At 41.1% G+C, this 24,681-nt stretch overlaps 1 protein-coding gene across 2 annotated transcripts in view; it reads left to right on the top strand.

Moving 5' to 3' along the window:
- The window catches only part of GALNT7 (polypeptide N-acetylgalactosaminyltransferase 7), a 71,621-nt gene that overhangs the window by 12,754 nt on the left and 34,186 nt on the right, over positions 1 to 24,681 (top strand). For both annotated transcript variants that reach the window (XM_058803404.1, XM_058803405.1), the window contains exon 2: positions 18,094 to 18,548. In XM_058803404.1, coding sequence (XP_058659387.1) covers positions 18,094 to 18,548 — 455 coding nt within the window. The remainder of the gene's footprint in view (positions 1 to 18,093; positions 18,549 to 24,681) is intronic.

Genomic DNA, 24,681 nt, shown 5'->3' with positions numbered 1-24,681 from the left:
GTTCCTTAAATGCTTTTATACTGAACTGTCTATAGTATTCAAAGAAACTTTAAACTAAATGAAAAAGACCCGTTTTGGCAATTCAAATGTTTTATAACTGGTGCTGATTTTATCCCAGTGCGTGTTAACTTCCATGATGTTCCTTTACCTTAATGTGTTTATTCTAAAGTTCTGGTTCCTTAATTTATTTTGTCTGCAGACTGAAGACATACCAGCACTAGGCTGACACATTCCCTAATATCCTTTCTTATCTAGCTGGAGTGGCATAAAAGATTGGATACAAGAGTGAAAAAGAACATGGAAGGGAGTTCTGCCTGACATTTCTAAGGAAAGGGTAATTCTGGACACGTAGAAATAGTGTTCAAATCATCATGCTGTGAAAAGCCACCAGTTCTATGGATATATATTTTAATGAAAACTCTATTGATACTCAGAGCTTTCCTGAAAACAGAGAAGTGCCCTCTCCTAGTGGAGGGCTGCCTCTGGCTATACACATCTTGCCTCTCCTCCATGAATTTAAGAACATGCAACTCTCTCTTTCATTCTGTAGTAAGAGATAAAATAATCCTATGTGTGTAGATTTGGCTTGAAAGAAGAAAGGGAGATCCATATCACTAAGAGTACTTAACAGAAACATACTTTGTTTTGTGGAGCATAACAGTGTTCCTGCATTACCATTAATAGCAGAGGAATCCCTGGAAGAGCACACATGGGCTCCTGGGGAAGAGGAGCAGCACCCCTCACCCAGACCACTCCATCTGTTTTACTGTTGTGGGCTTCTCCTACTTGGATTATTTCCAGTTAGATTATTTCTGATACAGGATTTGGGTGTGCTGGCTCAATAAACCACTCAGCTGAGCAGTTCTGCTGGGTTTTTTTTCTGATGCTCTTAATACACCATGAGTATCCGACCCTAAATGCTTTAGGACCATAAGTATTCTGCCTTTTGTGCCTCTGGTTTCTCAGCAAAGCCAAGTGGGTCTCCTCCAAAAGAGGAGAAATGCTTAAAGAGAATAACTTGGTGGGGAAGGTTTGTTGGTGTTTGTTTTGTTCACAAGGACCATAGAATGGTTTGGATTGGAAGTGACTTTAAAAATCATCTGCCATGAGAAAGGACACCTTCCACAAGACCAGTTTGCCCAAGGCCCCATCCAGCCTGGCCTTCAACTCTTCCAGGGATGGGGCATCTAGAGCTTCTCTGGGCAACCTGTTCCAGTGCCTCACCACCCTTGCTGTAAAGAATTAATTCCCCATATCTAATTTAACTGGCCCTCCCTCAGGGGAAGCCATTCCCTTGTCCTTGTAAGAAGTCCCTCTCCCTGTCTCCTGTAGGCCCCTTCAGGTACTGGAAGGCTGCTCTGAGGCCACCCCAAGGCCTTCTCTTTTCCAGGCTGTACAACCCCAGTGTCTCAGCCTGCCTTCATAGGAGAGATGCCCCATCCCTCTGGCCCTCCTCTGGACTCAGTGTAGTGTTGTAGTTGAGCTGTGTAGTCTTGTTTTAAAGGTACAGAAGGACCAACCCTCCCAAGTCAGGCAGCTGCTGTCCTGCCACTCTGCATGTGCTTGCTGTCCCTCAGGGGTGCTGAGGGGCTCTGAGGACAGGCAGCCCCGAGCCCCTGTGTGCCTGTGCCCAGGTCATGGCTGTGGACAGCTGGGCAGGCAGCAGGGTTCTCTGTGTTTTGCGCCTTCCAGGCACTCTGGTTTTCAGCTACCCCTCAGCTTGCCCCACTCCTGTTCTGAGCTAGCTCAGCGCTGCTGTGTGCCCTGTTCATGGATGCCAGATCCATTTGGTGTGCTCGCGCAGCTGTCTGTGGGGAGTCCTTGATCCAGCTCAGCCTGCAAAGGGTGTCAAGGTGCTCGCGTTGGCACGCAGACAGAAATGCATGGAGTGGAAGTAAACTGCAAAAATGTAGCCATCCCACTCCATAGCCTCAGCCTGAAATATCCAGCACCTGTCAGACAAAGGTTTAAATCCAAAACAAATTAGTAAAAACAAAAATTTAAAGGCAGCTCATCTGCAGCAGCTAAAAGATACAGTTTTCATAAATCGTCTGCAAGAACTAGGTGCATCTTTGTAATTCATATTTCTGCTATTCCACAGTTCTCATTGCAGCAGAGATGGAAAATATCCCCTTCGGGTTTTGCTGTATATCTGCAGTGATGGGAGATAAACATCCCTGTAATGTATCAGTGTTGACATTCAGAAGCCTTCCAAACTTTGTTTTTTAAATCAAATGGGAAAGTTAGCTTTGAGCCTCTTCACTCTGTAGGAAGAATGGGCAAGTGTTCTTTGGTTTTTTTTTTCCTTTGCTACATCTTATATAAATCTGACATCCCTTACAAATCTGCAGTTGCCATACTGTCAGGAATTGCAGAACTGGAAGTGCTATACTAAACAACAGGAAAATACGCTATATCCAGGTAAAACACTCTGTCTGAAGCAACAGCTAATGCATAGACTTATGCTGTTCATGTTCTGTTGAAATTATTAAAAATGGGAAGGTGCCTAGTACCTTATTTTTAAGCTGTTATTTTTTTAATTGAAGTGATTTGAAAAGTGAAAATTTTCAGATTGTGGTGGAATTTTTGTCTTGTTTGTTTTGCTTTATTTATATAATTTACTGGAACTATTTAGTGCAAGAGTGAATCAATCTGGTTTTTTCTATCTTAACTTACAATATTTGCCCAAGTCTGTATCGGATGATAAAGTCATGTATTGAGAAAATGTTTGTTTGGATAACTTGCATATGGCAGTCTTAAACAGAGCTCTTATATTGTGCTGTTGTCATTTGTGTGTAAGAACTTCTCAAAAGAAAGCACATCATCCCAAAAGGTGACTGATTATTGACAGTAGTAATGCTGGCATGGCTGACAACATGGGAATGTAGGGTCTCCTACAGAAGAAGCTCTTTTATATTGCTTTTCTTTTACCATTTTCTATATAAGAATTTTGCAGTTTATTGAACAGTAGCAAAACACAGTGGATTTGTGTGTGTGAGTGTATTTTGATTAGAGTATCATTCTTGTGGATTTTGGTTTCTTTTGCTGATTCTGTTTTGATGTACAGTAAACAGTCCTGTACTGTTTACTGTCCTGTCCAGGTACATTTGCCAGTTCATCCTTCTGTGGTATTTGATGCCTGATGTATGTAGCTTCTCTTCAATATTGGAGATTGCAATACTGACAATTTTCTTATTTTGCAGTTCCTCCTCCTGGGAGGCACTGGCTCACTCCCCAGTCAGACTAAAGTATGAACTGCCTTACTGACTCTTCATTTTCCAGCTACAGGCCAGATTTTGCTGTGTTAGAGACAACAGACTCTCTTTCCCAGGGACTGCAGAAAGCTTTTGAATTGAGTTTTCTGACAGGCTTTAACAAAATTGTCTTTGTTAGAAGTTGAAGTGCAAGGCTGGCACGTAAAGGTCTTGATTCAGTGAACTGTGTTCCAGTTTAAACACCCTTTTAATGAACTGGATAGATCATAAGTAGACTTTGTAAGGTCTCTTCTATGGAAGATGCAGCCAGTGAAGGGCACAGTTTTCATAAATGCATTTATTAGCAGCTCTGTTTGAAAACCACAAGTAATGCACATGCCTAGGGCTTGTGGAAGTCACTCCAGATGGAAACAGCATTACTGGGGTGATTATACCCTGAGGAAAGGCTCACTGACATTTTGAGATCAATTTTTAGCCAATGTTCCATTCTCAGTATTTACATGGAGAGTCTGAATTGCCAGGACTTCAGATTTCATAACAAATGTGCTAACAAGAAGTGAACATTTATTGAAAAGATTGTGTTGCTGCAGAGAAATGCGTGTTGCTATGCTGGTTGAGAGTATCCTGCAGACAGAGGCACTGTGCTGAGAAAGCTGACTTCCATTTTTTCTGACCAAGAAGGACCTTCAGGTGTCTTTGTGTGTGTTGTACACCCATTGATTTGAACAGCGGAATGCTACAGCGCCATTGCTAGGGAGTCAGTGCAGATGGGAGAATGCTGTCCACTGGCATCTTCCCCAGGTGTGAGGTCAGAAATGCCAGCCATAGTGTACCTGAGCTGGAAGCACAAAGGTCATGTTAAAAGTCTCTTCAGGATCTGCCAGATGAAAGGAAGTCCCTCAGAAGATGTTCAGGGCTAGAAGTTAGTCCTTGGTGCTGTGTTAGGAGAAGGCAGTGGGATGTCAGTTCCCAGTGTTGATTTGTAGAGTGATGTTTTGATCATTAGTCTCACACAGCTTCAAGTTTATATTGTGGCACCACCATGGATCATCTGCACTGACAGAGTAAATATCAGGGCAGTGCATTACTTGAAGTTCAGGTGCAGCATGGCCACCTTTTTGATCAGCCCTGTGGTCTCAAGGTGCCCACAGTGGCTTCCATGCTCCAAATAAAAGATACTGCGTGGCAAGTGCAGAGAAATGTGCAAAGCTGGAAGCACAGGCTGGTTTAGTGGAGCCCATTTAGGAAGTTTGTGGATTATATTATAGCATTCTTGCTGGCTATCTAAAAGATGCGGATATCCCAGCTGTGCTAACGCATTATGTAGCTTCTAAAGCAGGGCTATAAGATAGATTTTTAAATTCATCATGTTTACCTCACAGCAAAACAAACAATATCACTAGCTGTATGTGTCACAGAAAGAGCAGTCCATTTACCAAGATTGATTTGTCTGTTCAATATATTGGTTTTTTATTAGTTTAGTGTTGCTGCAGGGTTGGTTTTTTTTTTTTTCCTTTTTATGCTTCAAATGTGTGTGCTGTGTTGATTTTTGGGGTTTTTTGAAGTATTTGGTGCAGATAAGAACCTGTCTTACCTCAATGGTTCAGTAGACTATAACTAATTTATTGGCAAACACCACACACGTTCTCCTATGTAGGAAAGACCAGGAATGAAGGGCCAAGGAAAGATGAGATCAAATCACAGAGAACACAATTGATCACAAGTTATTTCCCTTCTCTTGTCTAGTCAAGCAGTACACAAGGAAATTACAATAATACTCTGAATTTTGGAAATCTTCTGGGAGTTCAGATGAAACTTGTAGAAGCGGGTTTTGGACTGTATGTATAAGTTGTGTACAATGCAGTTTTTTGCTTTAGCTGGCTGTTTCCTTGAAGAAGCTTTCAAAATGGTAGAGTTGATCAAATTCTAAAAAGCAATTTAAAAAAAGACAGAAGTAGACTATGGTAAAGCTTGAGAATGATTACAGTATTTCAAGATAAATGAAAATCTAATCATGCAGTTTGCTCCTTAATAGCAAGAAATATGAAATGAGATTGACATATCTCTCTCTAAAAATTGAGGCAGACAAGATACAGCACAGAAAAGTGCATCTCTTGATCAAGCGTGTCCATTAGTGATGGATTTATTGTATTGTAAATGTCATTTACTTGCTGAGTTATATAAAAGAAATGCATGATTTTTAAATATCCACCTGTCCCAGATGATTGAGGAACAACAATGAAGTTCCTCTGCAGGCTTGAACCAGTGCAGTGTTCATTGTTGATGCCTGAGGAGCCAGAGAAGCTGGCATCAGCCACATAGAATGTGACAATTGATGATAGTTCTTGTTTCTTTCTGAAGCTTTTTCTGAAAAGTAATAGAAGTTGGATTTTATCTATAGTAAAGTTATGGGTTATATATGGTAACTCTTTTGTTTTTACAAAGTGAATGCTTGTGTTGTGGGTTAAGCTCAGTCAGCAGCCAAGCCCCAGGCAGCTGCTCCCCCTCTCCCCCACCAGTGGGATCAGGGAGAGAATTGGATCAGTAAAAGTGAGAAGACGCACAGGGTGAGATAAAGACAGTTTAATACAGAAAGCAAGAGCCAAGCACACAAGCAAAGCAAAACAGGAATGAATTCGCTGCTTCCCATGGGCAGGCAGCTGCTCAGCCATCTCCAGGAGAGCAGGGCCCCATCACAGTAACTTGGGAAGAGAAACACCATCACTCCAAATGCTCCTCCCCTTCCTTCTTCTTCCCCCTACTTTACATACTGAGCATGATTCCACATGGTCTGGAATATCCCTGTGCTCAGTTTGGGTCACCTGCCCTGGCTGTGTCCCCTCCCCAGCATGGCACTATGGAAAGCAGAAAAGGCCTTGGCTCTGTGCAAGCCCTGCTCAGAAATAACAAAAACATCTCCCCATTATCAGCCCTGTGTTCAGCACAAACCCAAAACACAGCCCATGCCAGCCACTGGGAAGAAAATTATCTCCACCCCAGCCAAAACCAGCACAGCTTGTTTTTACCTGCTTAACTCTGCAGCTTAAAACTTAATTACTTAAATTTTGATTGTTTCAGTCCAAAAGAAACAGTTTTATCTATTTCTTTCTTCAATTTATAGAGAACATTTATAAAATGGGTTTTGTCTTGGCAAAATTAAAAGCCTTGCTATTTCCTAGTCCACTGTGTAATAGTGTTACACAGGAAAAGAAAAATAATTTTTGCTTTTTGGAAGAAAATGAAATGGACAGAGGACATCTTAGAAATTCTTAATAATTCCTAACGTCCGTATGAATAAACATGAGTTCTATTTTTAAGATCTCATTGAAAAATATACATAAAATGAAGGATATTCCTAGAGTGAAACGGAATGTGGAAGGAACAATGACTCAACTGGAAAGGTCACAAGCTTCATTTAATGTTGAAATGTAGTGATGAGAACAAATCTTGTATTGAAGCTCTTGAGTGATGCTGTGTTTCAAGCCTTTTCATCTTGGAGAGCCCAGCTTCCCAGGAAAAAAGGATGAAGGAGGTTTTTGGGACGGGAAGGAGATGTTTGTTATTGCTGAGCTATTAAGGGCTGTGGAATAAAGTTCTCAGCAATTGTAGCAAAGCACTGAGTGTGAGAGTGGTACTGGCTGAGACGAGCTGCTGGGCAGGGCACACAGGGTGGTGCTGCTGAGGATCACAGAGCACAGGAGTGAAATGAGAAATCACCAGAGAAAACATCCAAGTGAGAGAGGTGTTGGTGTTCTGGATTGTGGCAATATTGCTGCAAATTATTCTGTTCTCATGTCCGCTTTCTCTTTCTTCCATTTGGTTGCAAAAACTGCAGGAGTTGTTTGCCAAGCACGTGACACTGTAAACATGTGGCATCAGTAGAATAATACTGTAGAAAAAGTTAGACTGCATGGATCAGCATATACATGGATCAGCTAAGACATCAATACAATACTATTTTCAAGTACTCAGGCTATTTTTCCTCTTAATTTTTATTAATCAATAAAGTTGCATATCTACATTACTAAAAAAAAAGTCCTCTTTTTCTAGCCTCTCATTGCAGTGCAAAGACAGTAAAAAAATTTCATTCTTAACCTCTTCATTTTTTAACAAAGAGGGTAAGACATACTCCAGGAGTCATGAAGACCTGAAATCTAGAGGCCCTTTTACATCTTACACTCAACTCGGCATAGAGATGATGCAATTGTCCATTGTGTTCTTAATACTCAGAATTTTTCCAGTTAAGCATTCATAAAATCCCTCTAAAAAAGAAAAGCTGTAGACAGTTGTCTAATTATGATATATTTCCCTTTTTTCTCTTGCATCATAGGCTGAAAAGGTGTTAGTTATTCAAAGTATTGTGAAGCAATTTGCTACAGCTTAAGTATGATTCTGACTGAACATTGTTTTCAAAATCTGATTCTATTGCTCCAAGCCACGTAGCCCTGGGCAAATGTGGTGCTCCTAATCACATTTGGAGGAGGGAGACAGGATAAAAACATCCTGCATTTTGTGCCATCATTTCTGCAGTCGAGTTTTCAAAGAGATTTCCTGATATTTGTCTTTTGCCTGGAAGAAAGAGTTGGAAAAATTTCTTACCTTCACCTTCTGCCCTTCTCAAATAGGGTAAGTAATGGCATCGTCCTCATCACAGCATTGTAAACAAGACTGGAAATTTGAGAGAAATGAAAAGGAGACCAGAACGTGGCGTTTGAACTAAGTACATAGCAGTAAATGTTTACAAAAATGAGCAATGATGATATTGATTAGATTGACCAGAATTCTGAGTATTTGGAGATTTCCCATTGCCTTCATCTGTTTAAACAGTGTTCTGGAGTTGGCTGTGTCCCTAGAAGCCAGTTTCATGCGCTTGTTTTTCAGAAATGCCTTGTTCTTGTGCTGCTTTAGCCCTCCTGTGATACCTACAGCTGCTGGCACATCAGCTTCTGGAGCAAGTCACCTTGCTGATCCTCTTGTGCAGCAAGGCACCCTCCAGGTTGAGGAGTTGAAAAAGAATTATTTTCATTATATTTTTAAGTGAAAAAAGGTTTAACTTTCTAGGCAATAGGTGTTGGCCTTTCTGTGTGTGGATGCAACTTGACATCTACTGAGACTTGATGTGGAGAGTGGCATCAGGAAAAGAAGGAAAACTGGAATTGATTGGGTCCTCAGTGTCTCTGCTCTCAAGACTAGACAAGGAACTGGACTTTATTTTGTAAAGATGGGTCAGAGTCTGCTGGGCTTTGCTTACCTGGAACAGATTTTCTCCGTGGTGCTGCAGTAGAAGAGCTGTACCCCAGGGCTTGGTGCTCTCCTTCTCTTCAGCCTCTTCGTGGGGCTTGGCTGTTGTCACAACAGCGTTCTGAGCAACTAAAATACAGTAAAATGTCAAATGGCTGGATTTAGCATGAAATTAGTCAACTGGCATACAAATTAGTTTGGTTGGGTTTTTTTAATTGTGTGGTGTCTCATCGATGGTGTAGTAACCCATATGGTGTATTTGAGGGTAAATATAACTAACAGGTGCTTTTCTCTTGCTTGGAGCTCTGAGTCACTGCAGTCTGTTTAAGAATGAATTAATGTGGGTGATACTCTACAGAAGTTCGTAGTTGAACTACCATGCTAAATACATCCTAATGACAATGTAGGCTGCAGCATGCAGAAATGTATTTATCTGTTGGGCAGAGAAGGAGGGAAGGCTATGGGTGGTTGAAAAGCTGTTGGTGGCAGACTGTTCTGCAGTCACTGGGTCAGCTGGTGGTTTATTAGATCACTCTTAAGTACTTAACCTAAGCTGACTTAGCTTGTGTGATGTACAGTATTGCCTTTCCCCAGTTTGTGTCAAGAAGAGAGCCAGGATCAGTGCGGGCAGGTCTCTTGTGGTCTCTGGTTCCTTGGGGACCAGACAAATTGAACTAGGATGAAACAAAGAAGCCATTTAATTAGCAAGGAGCAAAACCACACCTGAAAAGATGCAGTGTGTGGGAAGATACTTGCTTTTGTGCTTCTTTGTGTTCTGTCCTATGTGATCAAGGCCAGGTTGGATGGGGCTTTGAGCAATCTGGTCTAGTAGGAGATGACTATGGCAGGGGGGTGGAACTGAGAGATCTTTAAGGTTCCTTCCAACCCGAGCCATTCTGTGTTTCTGTGATTGCTTCAGCTTTCTTCTACTGAAAATGGTGATTGGTCTAGTTGTAATAAACTTGTAATATATTCTTGCTCTTCTGAGTTTAAAGTTTTTCTGTCATCTTTAGTGTGTTGTCTGTAAGGAGAGGATTTAAGAGGCTTTGGATCATACTTCTGTCTTATCAAGGGTCCTCTAACAGCTTTTCTGTTATTCTGCAGCAAGCAGCTGCAGAGATATGGTTTTGTGTTCTTTTTATTGCACAGGTTACTAGTGCCAACATGTTTTCATTTCTAGAGTGTGGGAGACACTGAAATACATCCCCTTAGGTAATGCAGCAGCTTCATTTGCAATTTAGTTTAAGAATATTTCTTTTACTTGGAAGTGATTGTAATCTTAATGATAAGAGACTGTTTTGCTTGCTTCAAAACTAGCCTTAAGTTACAAAATCAAGGTCAGATTTCTTTGATATCAGTTTATTCAGGTATTTATCTGAGACTTTCTATTTTAGATTTCATTAATTACTATCCAGATTACATGGTACTCTCCATAGCCACTCTCCATAGAGTAGGAAAAAAGTCTTTCCTGTGAAAGCAGTGAGATGCTGGAACAGGTTGTCCAGGGAAGTTGTGGACACCGCATCCCTGGAGGTATTCAAGGCCAAGCTGGATGTAGTTCCAGGCAACCTGGAAAGTGCCCCTGCCCATGACAGGGGGGCTGGAACTAGGTGGTCTTCAAGGTCCTCTTTCAACCCAAACCATTCTATAAGTCTGTGATTGCTCTGCAAAGTTCTTGGGCATAAGTGGGGGCTTTGAGTGAAATGGATCTTTGTCAGGGCTTCTTTAGCACACTGTGACTGTTGAATTACAGATGGGCCCAGGAATGGCAGGATGGGATGTGTAAAAGCCAAGGAAGAGTTGTATCTCAAGCAATCAGGAAGGAGATTGGTAGGTTTAAGAGCTGGTTCAATATTCCCCAAGCACTGAGTGCTAGTGAAGATGAGGACATTTGGACTGCTATTTTTTACAGTAATTTGTTCTGAGGCACTCGGTGTCTTTATTTTTACTTGCTTTCAGTCAGGCAGAGTGTAATTGTGAAACTGCTTGTCACACAGGAATTGGAGGAGTACTGCACCTCTCCTCAGGAGCCATCATGTAACATAGGTAAGGTACAGGCCATGTTCTGTCATTTCTTGTGCTCTGAAATCTCCTGAAGGTGAGAGTGTGAAGTTTGCAAGTTTTGGGTGACCAATGGCAGCATTTTTATGAGACTGAATGTAGCACAAGCACTCTGGCCGGCTCTCTGGGTAGCCTCTGCTTTCAATGGAGGTGTCTGAACTTCCCAATGGGGATTGCTGAGTCTGGACCAGAAGCACGTGAATGTCACAATTGCATTTGTAGAAGATCCAGACTCCAAGAGAGACATATCCAGCAGTAAATTCTGGGAGAGCAGTGTCACTGGAAGATGGAGTGAGGAGCAGGGACAGGGGGTAAAGCAGTGCAAGTTGAAAGAGCAGTTGTGGCAGGATTGCATTACTTTGCATGAGTTTTTAATGACACATACACAGCAAGGCCAAAGAGGATGACAGAAGTATCATTAGCTCCCCTTGCAAGTGAGAGATAATGTCACAACAGAACAATTTCATTTAAATGGGAAGCTTAGATGGGTATCATAGTGACATCCAAATGTGGGCATGTCTTTAAACAAGATATTCTGCAAGTAAACAGGTGGAACTCAGGATTGATTATGTTCCTTCTGTTAGGTAAACAACCAGGGAATTGGGTTATTTCGACTGAAAAAGGTATTGTTCCTTCTTCCATAGGATTTGTTATCTGAGGGCTTCCATACCTTAGTAGCAGTTGCTGTGCCTCGTGGATGACCTTGTGAAGTGCTGGCTGCAGAGCGTGGCAGTATGCAGCACTAGCCTCAAGTCACTGTCCTAGATAAATGCTTGTGCTGTGACAAAGTAGATGACATCCAAGAGGACAGGAAGAGCTAGTGGGTCTTTTTGCCCAGGGAACTCTTGGAGCAATCATTTGAAAAATGAAATAAAGTTGATGAACTAAGCCTTATCTTCCTCAGTGTCTTTCTTGACCTCACAGGTTCAAAGACCAGCAGAGATGGCCTTAGATGTTAGTGAATATTGTTAATTTTTAGACTCATTACTAGATAACAAGAGGTTGTTTTTATCTATTAATAGGAATCCGTGATACAGAGGCTCATGTAGATTAATGCAGTTGGAACTTGAATGCTAAATTCTGTCAAACTCCTTCATTACAGCAGAACATTGAGCTGTTACCAAATTCACATCTCTACAAAGAGTTCCTCTCCTTTACTATGTGCCCTTCTTATTTTTGGACACTCCACTTTTCCACAAGCAACGCTCTCCTATCTCAGAAATGTCAGCTATAAAATAGAATAAACTTGTTTATCTTACTCCCCACTAAATTGTTTTGCCTTGGCTAGCCCAGGTCATTTGGGGGCTCAGAAGTGCTGTTACTTTACTATTCTCTCAGTGGGCTGAGTCAATATTAATGGCTGTGGTCTGCTGATATCCACTGAAAACTCAGTAACTTCTGTACTGCAGAGGTTACATGTGCTACCGATTGCCTTCTTGTGCCTTATCACACAGGACATAAGGAGTGAGTGGGAAAGGGATTTCTCTCAGTGCTGACGACTAGCAGCTCTATTACAGGTATCTATTCCTGGCAAAACTGTTTCCTCTCCAAGAGCTACTTGGGATCTAAAACAAAATAACAAGTTGGATAAAGGATAGTGCTGGGCAATGAGCAGTGTATCACGCGTCAATCAGCTCGATAGATGCTGTGAAATCTAGGAAACGGGTGAAGGAGGAAGTTGCTCTGCTTTTCTTTTAATTAAATTTCAAAAAAAAGAAGAAATAAAATCCCACCCACAATCTCTTATTTGCCATTCCTCAGATATAAGTGGGAGTACAAAACACATCAGTATGAAAGTACTGCTCAACACTCATTTCTCCAGAGCTGCTTGTGGCTCTTGCACCTCATTCACACTTTAGTGTTATGTATTTTTTAGTGAGTAGAACATTTATGTATTTTTAATATCTTTATATTTATATTTTTAATATATAAATATATTTTATATATTTATATATATGTAAATATGCATATAGTGTAATGCTTGCTTGTTTATATAATCAAATTTCTTTTTATTTCGTTGGACTTGTGATTCATATGTGGCTTCTGACCAAGTTCATGCTGAAGACTCCAAAAAATAACAGATGTGGTTGTTTTCTTGTAGGATTAGATTACTTGCTCTTCAGAGATGCCATCACTGCAGTGTGTTTGTGGTTCAAAGCTGTATAGTCCTGGTAGTTCTGTGTACCAAAATTTATTCCAGGATGGTAGATTTGAATTGATCTTGTTTAAGTTTGTTCTGTTTCCCCCAGGATATTTAAGGGAGCAGAAATCTACTATGGAGAGGTAGCACTTACTGTGTAATGGACTTTTGTATTGTCAGTATATGTCCAAATGGAGGGTGACTGTGAAAGTAAAAATATAACTTACAGAATTCTATTTTCCTGAAACTGCTGGTGACAAACACCATCAACAGCATGGTTTCTCACTTGGGTTGCACAAAGCATGCAAAGGAGGGATTTAGCAATCTGTTAATTTTACAAGCATGCATTTTTAAACTTCAAAAGTTTTCTCTAACTTGGTGTCAAATGGTACTTGTCTCTGTGTTTCTGGAGTTCTCATAAATGATCTATTCTAATTTTCCACAAGTTTTAAAAGTCGTTGTAGGAGCTACTGAGCATGTAAGCAGCATTCCATCACTCTGCAATGTACTGAGAGGAGTCATAGCAGGATGGAGGCTGTTTTGCCCAGGCACTGTGACAGCAAATGGCCCTTTCAAGCCAGATGGCTTGAATGTCATTGCTCATATCTGACGTAGGAACTCTCACAGTCCAACTTCAGCCTCAATTTGAGTCAGCAGGGTCATCTTGCGACAAAATTGTTTGATGGAAGATTTAACAAAATATGATTTAGAAGCAATGCTGCATGTGGAGCTTGAAACAGACTATTTTGTGCAAAAAGTTGTAGTGATTTTAAAGGCTTTGCTTTTTTTTTTTTTTTTAAGTGACAGCAGAAGTTCTGTCTTTATCCTTGTTTGAGAAGCTGGGTGTTTTTCCATTTGTGTGTGTTTTTGGTCTGCAGGACCAGCTGTAGTAGGTGTGATTTCTGCTTGCTCGAATGGAGGCTACCATGGCAGGGGTGGGAGGTGTGAAGTCTCATGGGATGGAACCCTTTGAGAGTCAGACAACTGTGTTGAGGGAATCGTTGCTTATTTTATTTATTCTGAAATTCTCAACAGAAAATTCTCAAGCAAATCCACTTTTTTTAAATTTTTTTTTTTCAAACATTATTTAATAGAGAATTTTAGGGAGTTGCCAGTCTTGAACTAGTTACTGAAGAAAAGCAGATTATACAACTTTCACATTGGCAGTTTTATTGCCAGCTACAGCTCCAGCCCCCCACCAGATGACTGATTCTGCAGCCTTATTAAGACCTCTCACAGTCTTTCCTTTTACTTTGTATAATTTATAGGTGTGTTTTCAAAGGGAACCAGTTATGTTTTCTATACCTTCAACTGCATTCTTGTTTTCTGCAATAAGGCACCTATTTTGTGAAGTAAAATGACAATGAATAGCCCCCTTTTTTTTATTTGCAAGTAAGATAGTGACTTTATTTATATCACGTCACTGTTTCGGAAACACCCATTGCAGTTACTCACAAATATTTCCCTAAGAAGTGAAAAAAGCATTCAAAAAATAAAGAAGCATGCACCAAACTGGATCTAGGAGGCTGGCAGGGAATCCTAGGTCCAACCCTATGGGAAAAGATAATGATCTGTGGAAAAAGCTTTTTCCTGTATTATGTGTCCTTTTTATAAAGATGTAATGAGGTTTTGTTGGTTTTGTTATTTGTCGTCAGATGTGAGAGAATTCGTAGGTTTGCTTCTGTCCCCTCATTTTTGGACAATCTAGAAGTGCTGTATTCAGGTGCATGTTGTGCTCACTTCTTCTGAGCCCTCCATTCACTTTTTCACTTTGCTGCTACTATGTCCTTCAAAGCTTTTAAAATAATTTCCAGACCTTTTATTTTTGCCACTTTGGGAAGGTTGTTGTGCTTTATCTTTTTTTTCCTACACATGCCTTCTAGTTTAGCTGTTATTGTATGACTGCTTTTGCCTGAGCCAAACTTGTAATCAAGGACAAACACTGATTAAATTTTTTTTTTAATATACTTTTTTTTTTTTTAAAAGAGGGTGTGGGTCATAATTCATAAAAGAGAGGGGAAGGCCTAGAAGCTCCTAACTAAGGCATTGTGGTTTATATGGTGACTGAAGTAGTTCTCTGATTGTGGTTTGACTTTGCTTTTTTTCCAGACAGTATTTGGAAAATCCTTGTTTCGCTTATCTGTGGAGAAATGACCATGCACCTAAGCACTGCTAGTTCCTCTTCTATTTTTTTTAATGTCCATAAAATCCTGAGATTAAGTTCATTTTTTTCATAGCATCCCCTGTAATTGCTGTGTTTTAGATTTGTGTGCAGGGTTAGGGAGGAAGGAGTGAGCAGCTGTGTCATGCTGAGCTGCTTGCAGGGGCTAACCCACAACAAATGCTTTCTATCTGATTTGTCCTCTGAGCATAGATATTGGAGGAATGGGGTCAATGAGTGTGCCTGTGTATTTAATTTCCTTGTTTTATGAAATATTTTTCCATGCCAGCAAATATGGAATATGGAATATATTTAGTGCATAGAAGGAAACTACAGATAAATGCATTATAATGCAAATTGTGCATAGCAGTTACAATGAGGCTAAATGTAATCCTAATAAATGTTAGGATACTAATGTTATCCTAATAAAGGATAAGTCAGTTCTGACAGCAGCAAAACAAACAAATTTCTTTCAGAGGTGTTATGCTTCAGTCAAAGAATTGGCAAAGTAGAAGCTCATTACTGTTTTATAGCTAATGGAAGTGTAATGAAAGGTTATTTAATTCCACACAAACCAGGGGAATAAGAAATTCCTGTCTGATTGAGACTGATGATCCAGGGTGGTTGACTGAGTGTGGCAGTGTGTAAACCTGGCTACTTTCTATGCTGCCTTCCCTTTGGACTCTTCCAGCATCTACAGCTGTTTAATTCAGATTTTCAGAGGGTTTCTCACAACCCTTTTACAGTCCCCCTATGGACCTGTCATCCATCACAGTAAACAGTGAGTTTCCTTTGGGTTTAACCATGACTTTAATGATATTTTAAACTTCAGTTGTGTACCCCTCAGCCATTGCATCTCCAAGCTGCAGGGTCTTGGAAATGAAAAATGAGTGGCCTTTCTGGTCTTTCATCCCAAGATACCTTTCTACCTTCTGCTTCATTTTGGTTACCCTACTCTGTACTTTCTCTGACTCCTTTTGAGATGTGGAGACCAGAACTAAATATTACTGAATACATGAATGCATCAAATTTTATGTAGTCAAAATTATGCTGTCTTTAAGCATCCTTCCTGATGATGCTGCCTGTTTTGTTGGCTTTTATAGCTGCCTCCGCACTCAGAGCAGGAATTAGATGTGAGCTGAGAGCTCAGCAGTGTTCTGACAGTCTAGTGGCAAAGCCTTCCTTTTGATTTCTAGGGTAAGTGTGAGATGATGCTCTCTTCAAAAGTCCTCTCAGGGCTTTATTTAGATCCATGACAGCCTTTGACTTTCTTGCAAAATATGCCTTTTCACATGCCCTAAACTTCCCTTTTCCAATACTGACTTTTGATTTCCTGAAAAAATGATGATGGAAGAACAGAATATTCTAACACTTCTGCATGTTGTATGTCCTCCCTGTTTAAACTATAACAAACAGAGAACTCAGAATGTTTCTTGAATAAGCTCCTTATTTTGAATTGGAGCCAGTCTGACTCCCACTGTTACCATGTTAACCTAGAAATATTGTATACTGTGTTTTTCTTAATTTCTGCAGGTTTTTTAAGCGGATTGATGTAAGGAAAATAGTGTGATGTAGTAGGAAGTATTATGTGGTTTAATTGAAGATGGACATGAGTCAGGATTGTACCCTTGTTGCAGTAAAGGCAGAGTGCATAATGGGTGGGTGCCCTAGAAAGAGCTTAGCTGTTTGGAGCTCTGTGTGCTTTTTCCTCCCACACTACCCCAACACACGAGAGATGTTCACAGATGCGAGGACCTAGCAAAGACCTGCTAGGGAGGCTGGGTTCGGCTGGAAAAAAGTCAAATGGAGAATCTAATTGCATCTTTTCACCCTAAAAAAATGAAGTTGCAGAGCAAAGGAAATAAAATCTTCTGAGGCATGCAGACTGAGAGGACAAGATGCAATATGAGAAACTTTTACTGAAGTATGAGGGAAAAAACCTTCACTGGGTCAAGCAACTGGAACAGGTTGTCCTGAGAAACTGGACAAAGGGGTGTGACTGGACAAGCCTCTGAGAAACCCCACCTCACTGAGAACCTGCCTTCAGCAGGTTGGAATGGGTGACATCCTTCTGATCTCAAAATTTTGTTTGAATCTGAGACATTGCTAAAATGTGTGTTGTTTTCTGCAGATTTCTGAATAATCTAACATTTGTCCTGCTTACAAATAAACAATTTAAGCAGGATATCTGAACCTTCAGCAACATTTCCCTGTCATACTCTTGGACAGTAGTGTTGGAAAAAGTTGTGATTGTGAGTTTTGGAGTGCTTTCATGGGTGCTGCTGTTGTATTCTGGAGACTTCACACTCAGACACGTCAAAGCCTTTCCAAAATCACCCACCCTTGTTCTAACCCCACCAGCCCCACTGATCACTGAAAATGCTGAGCAGTTTTCAAAATGCCAGCCCTGCTTCTCAGTGAGAACTTCAAATTTCTTAGTGTGGAGAGAGGGAGGAGTGCGGTTAAATTGTTTCAAACAAGGATGCAGGAGATGCCAATGGCCATGGCAGTTCTCTTCAGCACCAGCACTGCCTCTCCAGGCAGGACTGCTTGTGTCCATGCAGCTGATCTCCTTTCTGCCTGCTGTCCCCAGTGCCACCAGTGTCACCTCCCAGCTGTAAAAAAGCTGTTGCAGCAGAGGGAGGAGCTTGGTGGGAGTGAGCTGGGGGGACAGGGGTGTGTGTGGAGGGCAGGAATGGTTTTTGGCTCGTGGCTGCCACAGATGAGTGTGCCACATTACTCATGGTTACAGCTCTCTTTCCCAGCTGAGGCTGGTTTCCAGCCAGCTGGTTTCTTCTGAGGTCTCTAGTAACCACGGGACCCTGCAGAGGTCTGAGCCAGGGCAGCCTCAGAAGCACTCCTTGTCCAACAGTGGGGCCAAGGATGCCATGCTGTGGGCTGTGGCACTGCTTGCCTCCGTGTCACCTTCTCCTTCATAAAACACTCTGTCAGTGCCCCTTGCACATCAGTTTGAACTACAGTTCAAACTACATTCAGCTATACAGGTCCTGCATGGCTATTTGGTCTTTGGGAATTCTTTGGGCACTCGGTCATTTCTAGAACCAGCTCACCAAGGTAAGTGTGGACAACAGCTGGTGATGTTCTCCAGCAGTAGTAGCTTTAGTAAAATGTGTTCATTGAACCCCTCAACAGACTCCTCCATGCTTGCTCAACATATATTTAGTACCAACTCTTAGTGCATTAAGCTACTGGATACAAATAAATAAAGGATCATCAATTGATATGGTCTGCTGTTTCTCTGTGTGTGTATATAGGATGACAAAGAAGCCAACAGACCCCTGCCAAACAAAGGAGACCATGGACTCGGAAATGAGAAATTCAAACCTGTGGTACCTTGGCCTCATGTTGAAGGTGTGGAAGTGGACTTGGAATCCATTCGAAGGAAAAACAAGGCCAAAAATGAACTAAATCAGCATGGTGTTGATAACAAGCAGCAAAACATCCTCCAGAGGCAGTATCTCACATTCAAACCTCAGACATTTTCATACCCAGACCCTGTGTTACGACCTGGAGTCCTTGGTAATTTTGAACCCAAAGAGCCTGAGCCTCATGGAGTTGTTGGTGGCCCTGGAGAGGAGGCGAAGCCATATGTCTTAGGACCAGACTACAAAGAATCTGTTCAAGCCAGCATTAAGGAGTTTGGGTTTAATATGGTGGCAAGTGATATGATCTCACTAGACCGGAGCGTCAATGACCTGCGCCAAGAAGAGTAAGGAAACCTTTGGTTTTCTTTTGGTTCTGTGCTGTACTATACCACGTTTCCATATATTCTTCTTAATCCTATTGCAATGACTCCTTCCATGAATACTTATAGTATCTAGATAGGATTTATCTCTGGAGTCATCTGTTTTAGTGTCAAATTGCATAGATTTGTATGTTCCATGGCTAGCCATAGTCTTCATTGTCATGTCTTTTCTTAATCCATAACTTTATAAGATTTGCCTTCAGGAAGGATTATCTTTATTAGACATCCCTCTGCTAGTTAGTTTACTCAGTTTTGATTTGCCCTGATGCCTTTAAAATGGAGCATAAATAGAGAACAGAAATAAAGAAATACTGTTCTCTTTAAAACACGGCCTGTTTACCTGCAGTAACAGAAGTATGGATCTGCCCTAGTGATGATTGGAGTAATCTTCCAACAGTTTCTCACAGCATTTGCCCTAAAGAGGGAAGCAGTCTTAGAAAAAACATTTATTTACTTGCTGAAAGGGTGTATAATTTGTTGTGGGAAAATTTTGGAAAGTTGCTAACATTTGCTCAGGAGTTACTAACAGGTCTACACAGTCTATTCTGACTTTTGATATATGTTGAAGGCAATTTTGCTCTCAGGTTAATCTGCATGTGGTATAATTTTCCTTGTTAAATATCAGGGATGGGTTTCTGAGCAAACTGATTTAATGGCAGGGTATTTTTTAGTCTGTTTTTTGGTTGGGGCTTTGTGGGCAGTGTATGAAGTTAGATATGATGTTAAGTACTTTGGAGTCTTCACTTCCCCCTCATCCCCAGCAATGGAGCTATGCTGATCGCTGGACTGGGTGCCAGTCTCTGGGCTGTATGTTTCCAGGTGTGGTAAATAATCTGTTGGTGTTCATTGGCTGGTTACTGGGGTCTGCTCTGGGCTTTATGGAGGGTCTTGTTTTCTTTTTGCGAGGTAGGAGAGAACTGGCCAGCTGTTGGTCTGACTCATACCTATGCATGTGCAGCTGCTTGAATTTGCTATGTGGTGTGCACTCCCTGAAAGCAAATGAAGCATATGAGCACAGCATTTCACTTTGCTTTGTGCTGTGTTCCTCAGGTGACTGACTAAAGGTTTCCACTCCCTGGCAGTCAGAGGAGAGGACCATGCCTGTGTGCTGTTGGTAGCAAGGAAGTGCCAGCTGTCCTGGGGTGCACTTTGCTTTTCTTTGTTTGCTGCGCTCAGAAGTTGGTCCTTCGTACTAAAGAGATCTTTCTGAAAGGGAAGGAATGTTCTGGGTAGCCTGTGTAGGTCAGCATTTTCTTTTTGGGAGGTTATTCCTTAGACACTGCTGCTTGTGCTGAGGCATTTCTTCCCTCTGTAAGGACAGCAAATCTGAGGTGGCAACGTGACACATGCAGGTGGGACTGGGCTGGCTCTGCCCTGCTGAGTTCTGGCAGCAGAACTCAAGTATTCCTTCTCCTTCATTTTTAGGTGAAGAGCATCAGACAGCCTGTGGTATCTCTCAAATAGTTCCACACCTGTAGGTTCCTGAAAACGTGATCTCAGAATTTGTCTTCTGTTCTGAAGGACATTAATAAATAGATATTCCCAAAAATTATTAAATACTTTGAGGAAGAGGAGGGACAGCCATGAAGTGGTGAATTTTGGAAACTGTTTCCTTCAAGCACAGTTGCAGATAAGCCTTTGTTGAGGTCAAAGCCACCAGCTCAAATCAGTTAGGTTTTAGTATTTAATGATTTCGTGTTCTAAGCAAGCAAACAAAACAGCGTAAAAAACCAACGTGAACAGAAGGTATTTTTCAGACAACATTATATCCCTTACTTTATGTATTGAATGCTTGAGATGCTTGCAATTGCCTAAGTAGGTTGAAGGTTTATAGCTTCTGTGTGTCTCCTGGGAACAGAGGAGGGGGAAGCAGTGAGAGATTTGCTGATACTGCTCTATGCTTTCAGGCTCCCACATGCTCACTTTCCTGCTCTCCCCAATACCAGAGAGAAATGCAGCAAAAGGTAGCAGATTACCTATTGGATGCACCATTTCTTTTCCTTCCACTGATCTATTTAAAAAGACTTTTGTGGCTGGTAAAGCCACTCAACATTCACTTGAATCCTGCCAAAGAGCAATATAGTAATTTTTTGTTGTTGCTGTTAATTGTAAGTTGGCATTGCTAATTGAGGGAGATCTTTCTGGTAAAGACTGAATTATTGGTTCACAGGTAGGTAGAGCTCCCTTCAGCCCTCTCTTTCTTCGAGCATCAGAATTTTGAAGCGTTACCCAGTGCAGTCAGGTTTGTTCAGTGAAGTTTGCCAAATGCTTTCCCAGGCTGTGCTAGCAACAGTGAAATTGTGCTGCAAGAACTGTCTCTCTCAGCTTAAAAGCCACATAGCCTCAGGGCTTGTCCCTGCTGGAGGGAGAAGAGGAAAGAAATGCCAATAAAGGGAAATTCAATTCTGCTATGCTTGGATTTGACTTTGTAGTCTGACATGTTGCCAGGATGCTTTGCCAGCTGCCTTTATTGATTCAGGAGGAACTTTGCTGGTGATTCTGGGCAGTCTCAGCTGCTGTAAAAAGCCTTAATTCTTGCTGTATCCCCTAGGGAGGAATGACACTGGATGGTGTGTTCAAGTTTTTCATCAGGTACATCAGACTATTTCCATTTTTCCAGTACCACATACTCTTGGTTTATGGATTTTAACCAATATATTTCAGTGTTGATGCCCAGCACTTGTGTTGACATAGAGCGAGTCATAAGTTTGGTTAAAAAATCAAGAATATATGGGTGTATCTAAAAGTCACTGTACAAAATTTAGAAGATGGCTCATCTCACTGCAGTCTTTCAGCACTCTGAAAGAATGCCAGGGGGAACATAAACTGGATTAGTAGAGAAATACCTGTTTTCCACCTTATTTCTAGCAGCAAAGAAGTAGAGCAGGCTTAGCAGGCCCTGTCTAAACCTCTGTACAGTAGCTGGAAGAAACTTTTTTCTTTAAATTTGGTGATTTTTACCTTTTTTTGATCTATATTTATCATCCTGATAGGTGACAGACCCTTAAGAGCAATCATTTATACTGGATTTTACATATTATCCCTACTTCCTAGCAGACCTGCAATAAAATAATTGTTAGCTTTTGGGAAGAAGGATATTAATTTAATTGCTCCCTGCTTTTTGTATTCAGGAGCCTGCACAGAGGTAGAGCTGAAGTAAAAATAGAGTGATAAATTTTCTGGATTATTTTGGATCCAAGATAAATACACTGTGCCAGGAAATGAAAAGGGACCTAGGTTTGAGGGTGAATGCTCTTGGGTAACAAGGTGTGTCCTCTCAAAAAAAAAGTAAACCCAAGAGATAACTGTGGAGTATTGCTGCTAAGAATAACAAGAATTGAGTTGTTTAACCAGTACATGATCCATCTCCCCAGAGTATTTTAAAATAAAATTTAATTTTTAAAAATTCATCTATACTGGGTTTGAACAGTGATTGTTTCTCCTGACAACTTTAGCTCTGGCCAAAAACATATGCTGGTGAGAAAACACGCAAGAATGGATAAGCGTCATTCCTGGCAACCAGTGCACTGGGGCACTGGAGCCAAAAATTGCAACAGGGTTGTCATGCTTCAGAGACCTCTTTCTGTGCACAGACTTGTCTTTTGAATGCATTTATAGTCTTGAAATTAATGACATCCTGAGTCAGTGACTGCAGAATGTGGTGCTTGTTTTAACCTCTTCTCCCAGATACAGATACTGCTATGTGCCTCTGTGATGTGGGAATATCAGAGATAGCTCCATGAAGTTCCTACAGGAATGTTTCATGTTCCATCCTTATTATTCCTGCTATTTCATTTCCCTTTTCATTAACTCTGAGCTAAAATTCTGACAGACCTCTCCACATTTGACTCCAAGATTTTTTTAACTTTTTTTTCCTCCAGTGGAAATGCAGAGTTTAAGATCTGTCACTGAGGCTATGCACTGAGTGGTCTAACACTCCATATACAATCATTTCCACTTGCACTGAGCTCTTCTGCTGGCTCATTTCCTAGATAGCATTCCTGAATTATTCTGCAGCTGTTTATAGTAATTTTAATTGCAACTCCAAGAACTTTCCTATTGTTCAGCAATGACCTGGAAGAAGAGGTGGACTGCTTAGGTCCCAGCACAGTTATGCTGCTAAAGTCACAAACTTGCTTACAATTTCAGCAATTACTACCTTAAGAGATCTGCCATAGTTTGAAGAACTGTACCTGTAAAGAAAACAAAGAACCTCACCAAATGTTTTGGAAATTCAGTTACTGTATTTATAGCCTCACTCATGTCCACAAAATTCTTGATTTCTTCAAAAGATGGTAATATTTTTCTTTTCTATTACCAAATGATGGTAATACTTTTCCACAAAAGCTGTGTCTATGGTTTACTAATTTTGTTATTTATTACTAGCTTCTATTCAGCACAGAAGTCAGACTTAGTGGTCTGCAATTCTTTAGAACCCCAGAGCCCTTCGATAAAAATTGGTGTTGTGTGTTCCTCTGTTTGTGTAAGACTGGAGTCAGCAGTTCAGTACAAGAGTTTGTTAATTCATGATGCATTGTTTAGGAAATACTGGGTTTATTTTTAAAAAAGGCAGTAAGGCAGCATGGCAGAAAATTCTAGTAGAAGCTATGGTGCAGATTATCTGAAGACAAGACTATTTAGTAAGAAGTGTCACTGTGTACTTGCCCTTTATTTTCTTCTATTCTAAGGGTATCTGGCGTTGGGCACTGCTGGGAGTTCAATGGAAAGACTTTATTTAGATTTCCTGCTTCTGAAGTGGTCTCTTTTCATTTTGGTCATGTATCAGCCCAACAGACTTTCTGGCAGGCATCCTACTTCTGCTGTTTGGAAAAAATTATTTCAATAGCAGCTTTCATACTTCAGTAAGCTATTTCTCCAACTTGGGTTTTGAGGGATTTGGTGGTTTTTTGGTTTTTTTTACTCTACCTCTTTATTTACATGCGCTTAGCTTGAATTAATGCTCATTTCTCTTTCTCTTCTTTGGACACCATCCTGTTCATTTAAAGAATGTATGTCTTACTGCTAGCAGCATCTGGTTTTTAATCATGCTGTCTTTCCCTTCTTCACAGCTCCCCTTTTCAAAAGGAGGTGTCTCCTGCCTGTGTCTTCTGTCCTGTCAGGTGCTCTGGTTCTTCCATACACATCATGAATCTTCCATTCATAGGTGCTGAGTTAGTCTTTCTTGGACATCCAATACTTCTGTGTGGTTCTGTTGATGGCTTCCCCTTGTCCTCATGCTGAACAAAATCCCTGGCACATCTAGACTCTAGTAAACTGGCTCTGATTTATTCTGGCAGAAAGCAGTCCTTCATGGATTAGAGAGAGTTAGCTAAAGTTAATCAGTTCCAAAAACTTCACCCAGTGCTAATGAATTCCAAGTCATCATTTCCTGGATCCTGCTTCTTGAAGGTGGGCAGGAATTTGTTTTGGTCAGTCCTCAGGAACCACTGTCAAGCACCAGGACCTTGTAAATATGGTAGAGCAAGATCTTACAATGACATCGCAAACTTCTTCAGTGCCCTCTGGTGCCATCCATCCAGTCCCATGGACTTGGGCTGTCTGTATCCCATTGCTGTGGTATGTCCAGGGAAGTGGTCCCTGACTCACCTCTGTGGTGGATATTCTTTCTCTCCTGCAGGCTGCCCCTAGACTCAGGGACTTGGGAGGTGTGACAGCAAACCTTGCAAGTAAACAATCAAGGAAATCAGATGTTGAGTGTCTCGGTCTTTTATGTGTCCTTTGACACAAAATTTCATCCCTTTTATAGTTAAACTAATGTTTTCTGTAGTCTTTCTTTAGCCTACAAGCTCTTCTCATTGCCCTTTCCATCTTATGGATTTCAACTCTACAAAGCTTTGCCTTTAATGCTGTCTTCATGGGCTCAGGCATTATTTCTGTACTCCTTCTAGGTAGCCAGTCCATGCCTCTACCTTCCCTAGTTACCTTCTGGAGTTCTTGGTGCAGCTAGGAGGGTTTTCTGCCATGCCTGTTTGACCTATTGGATGTGGGAATGGGTGGCTCCTGTGTTTTGGGGAGGTTATCCTCAAAGATGCCACTCCTGGGCCCTTTTTGACAAAGTTATCGCACCCAAAATCTT

Source organism: Ammospiza caudacuta, chromosome 4 (assembly GCF_027887145.1).
Source record: "Ammospiza caudacuta isolate bAmmCau1 chromosome 4, bAmmCau1.pri, whole genome shotgun sequence".
NCBI lineage: Eukaryota > Metazoa > Chordata > Aves > Passeriformes > Passerellidae > Ammospiza > Ammospiza caudacuta.
This window is presented reverse-complemented; position numbering and strand designations above follow the sequence as displayed.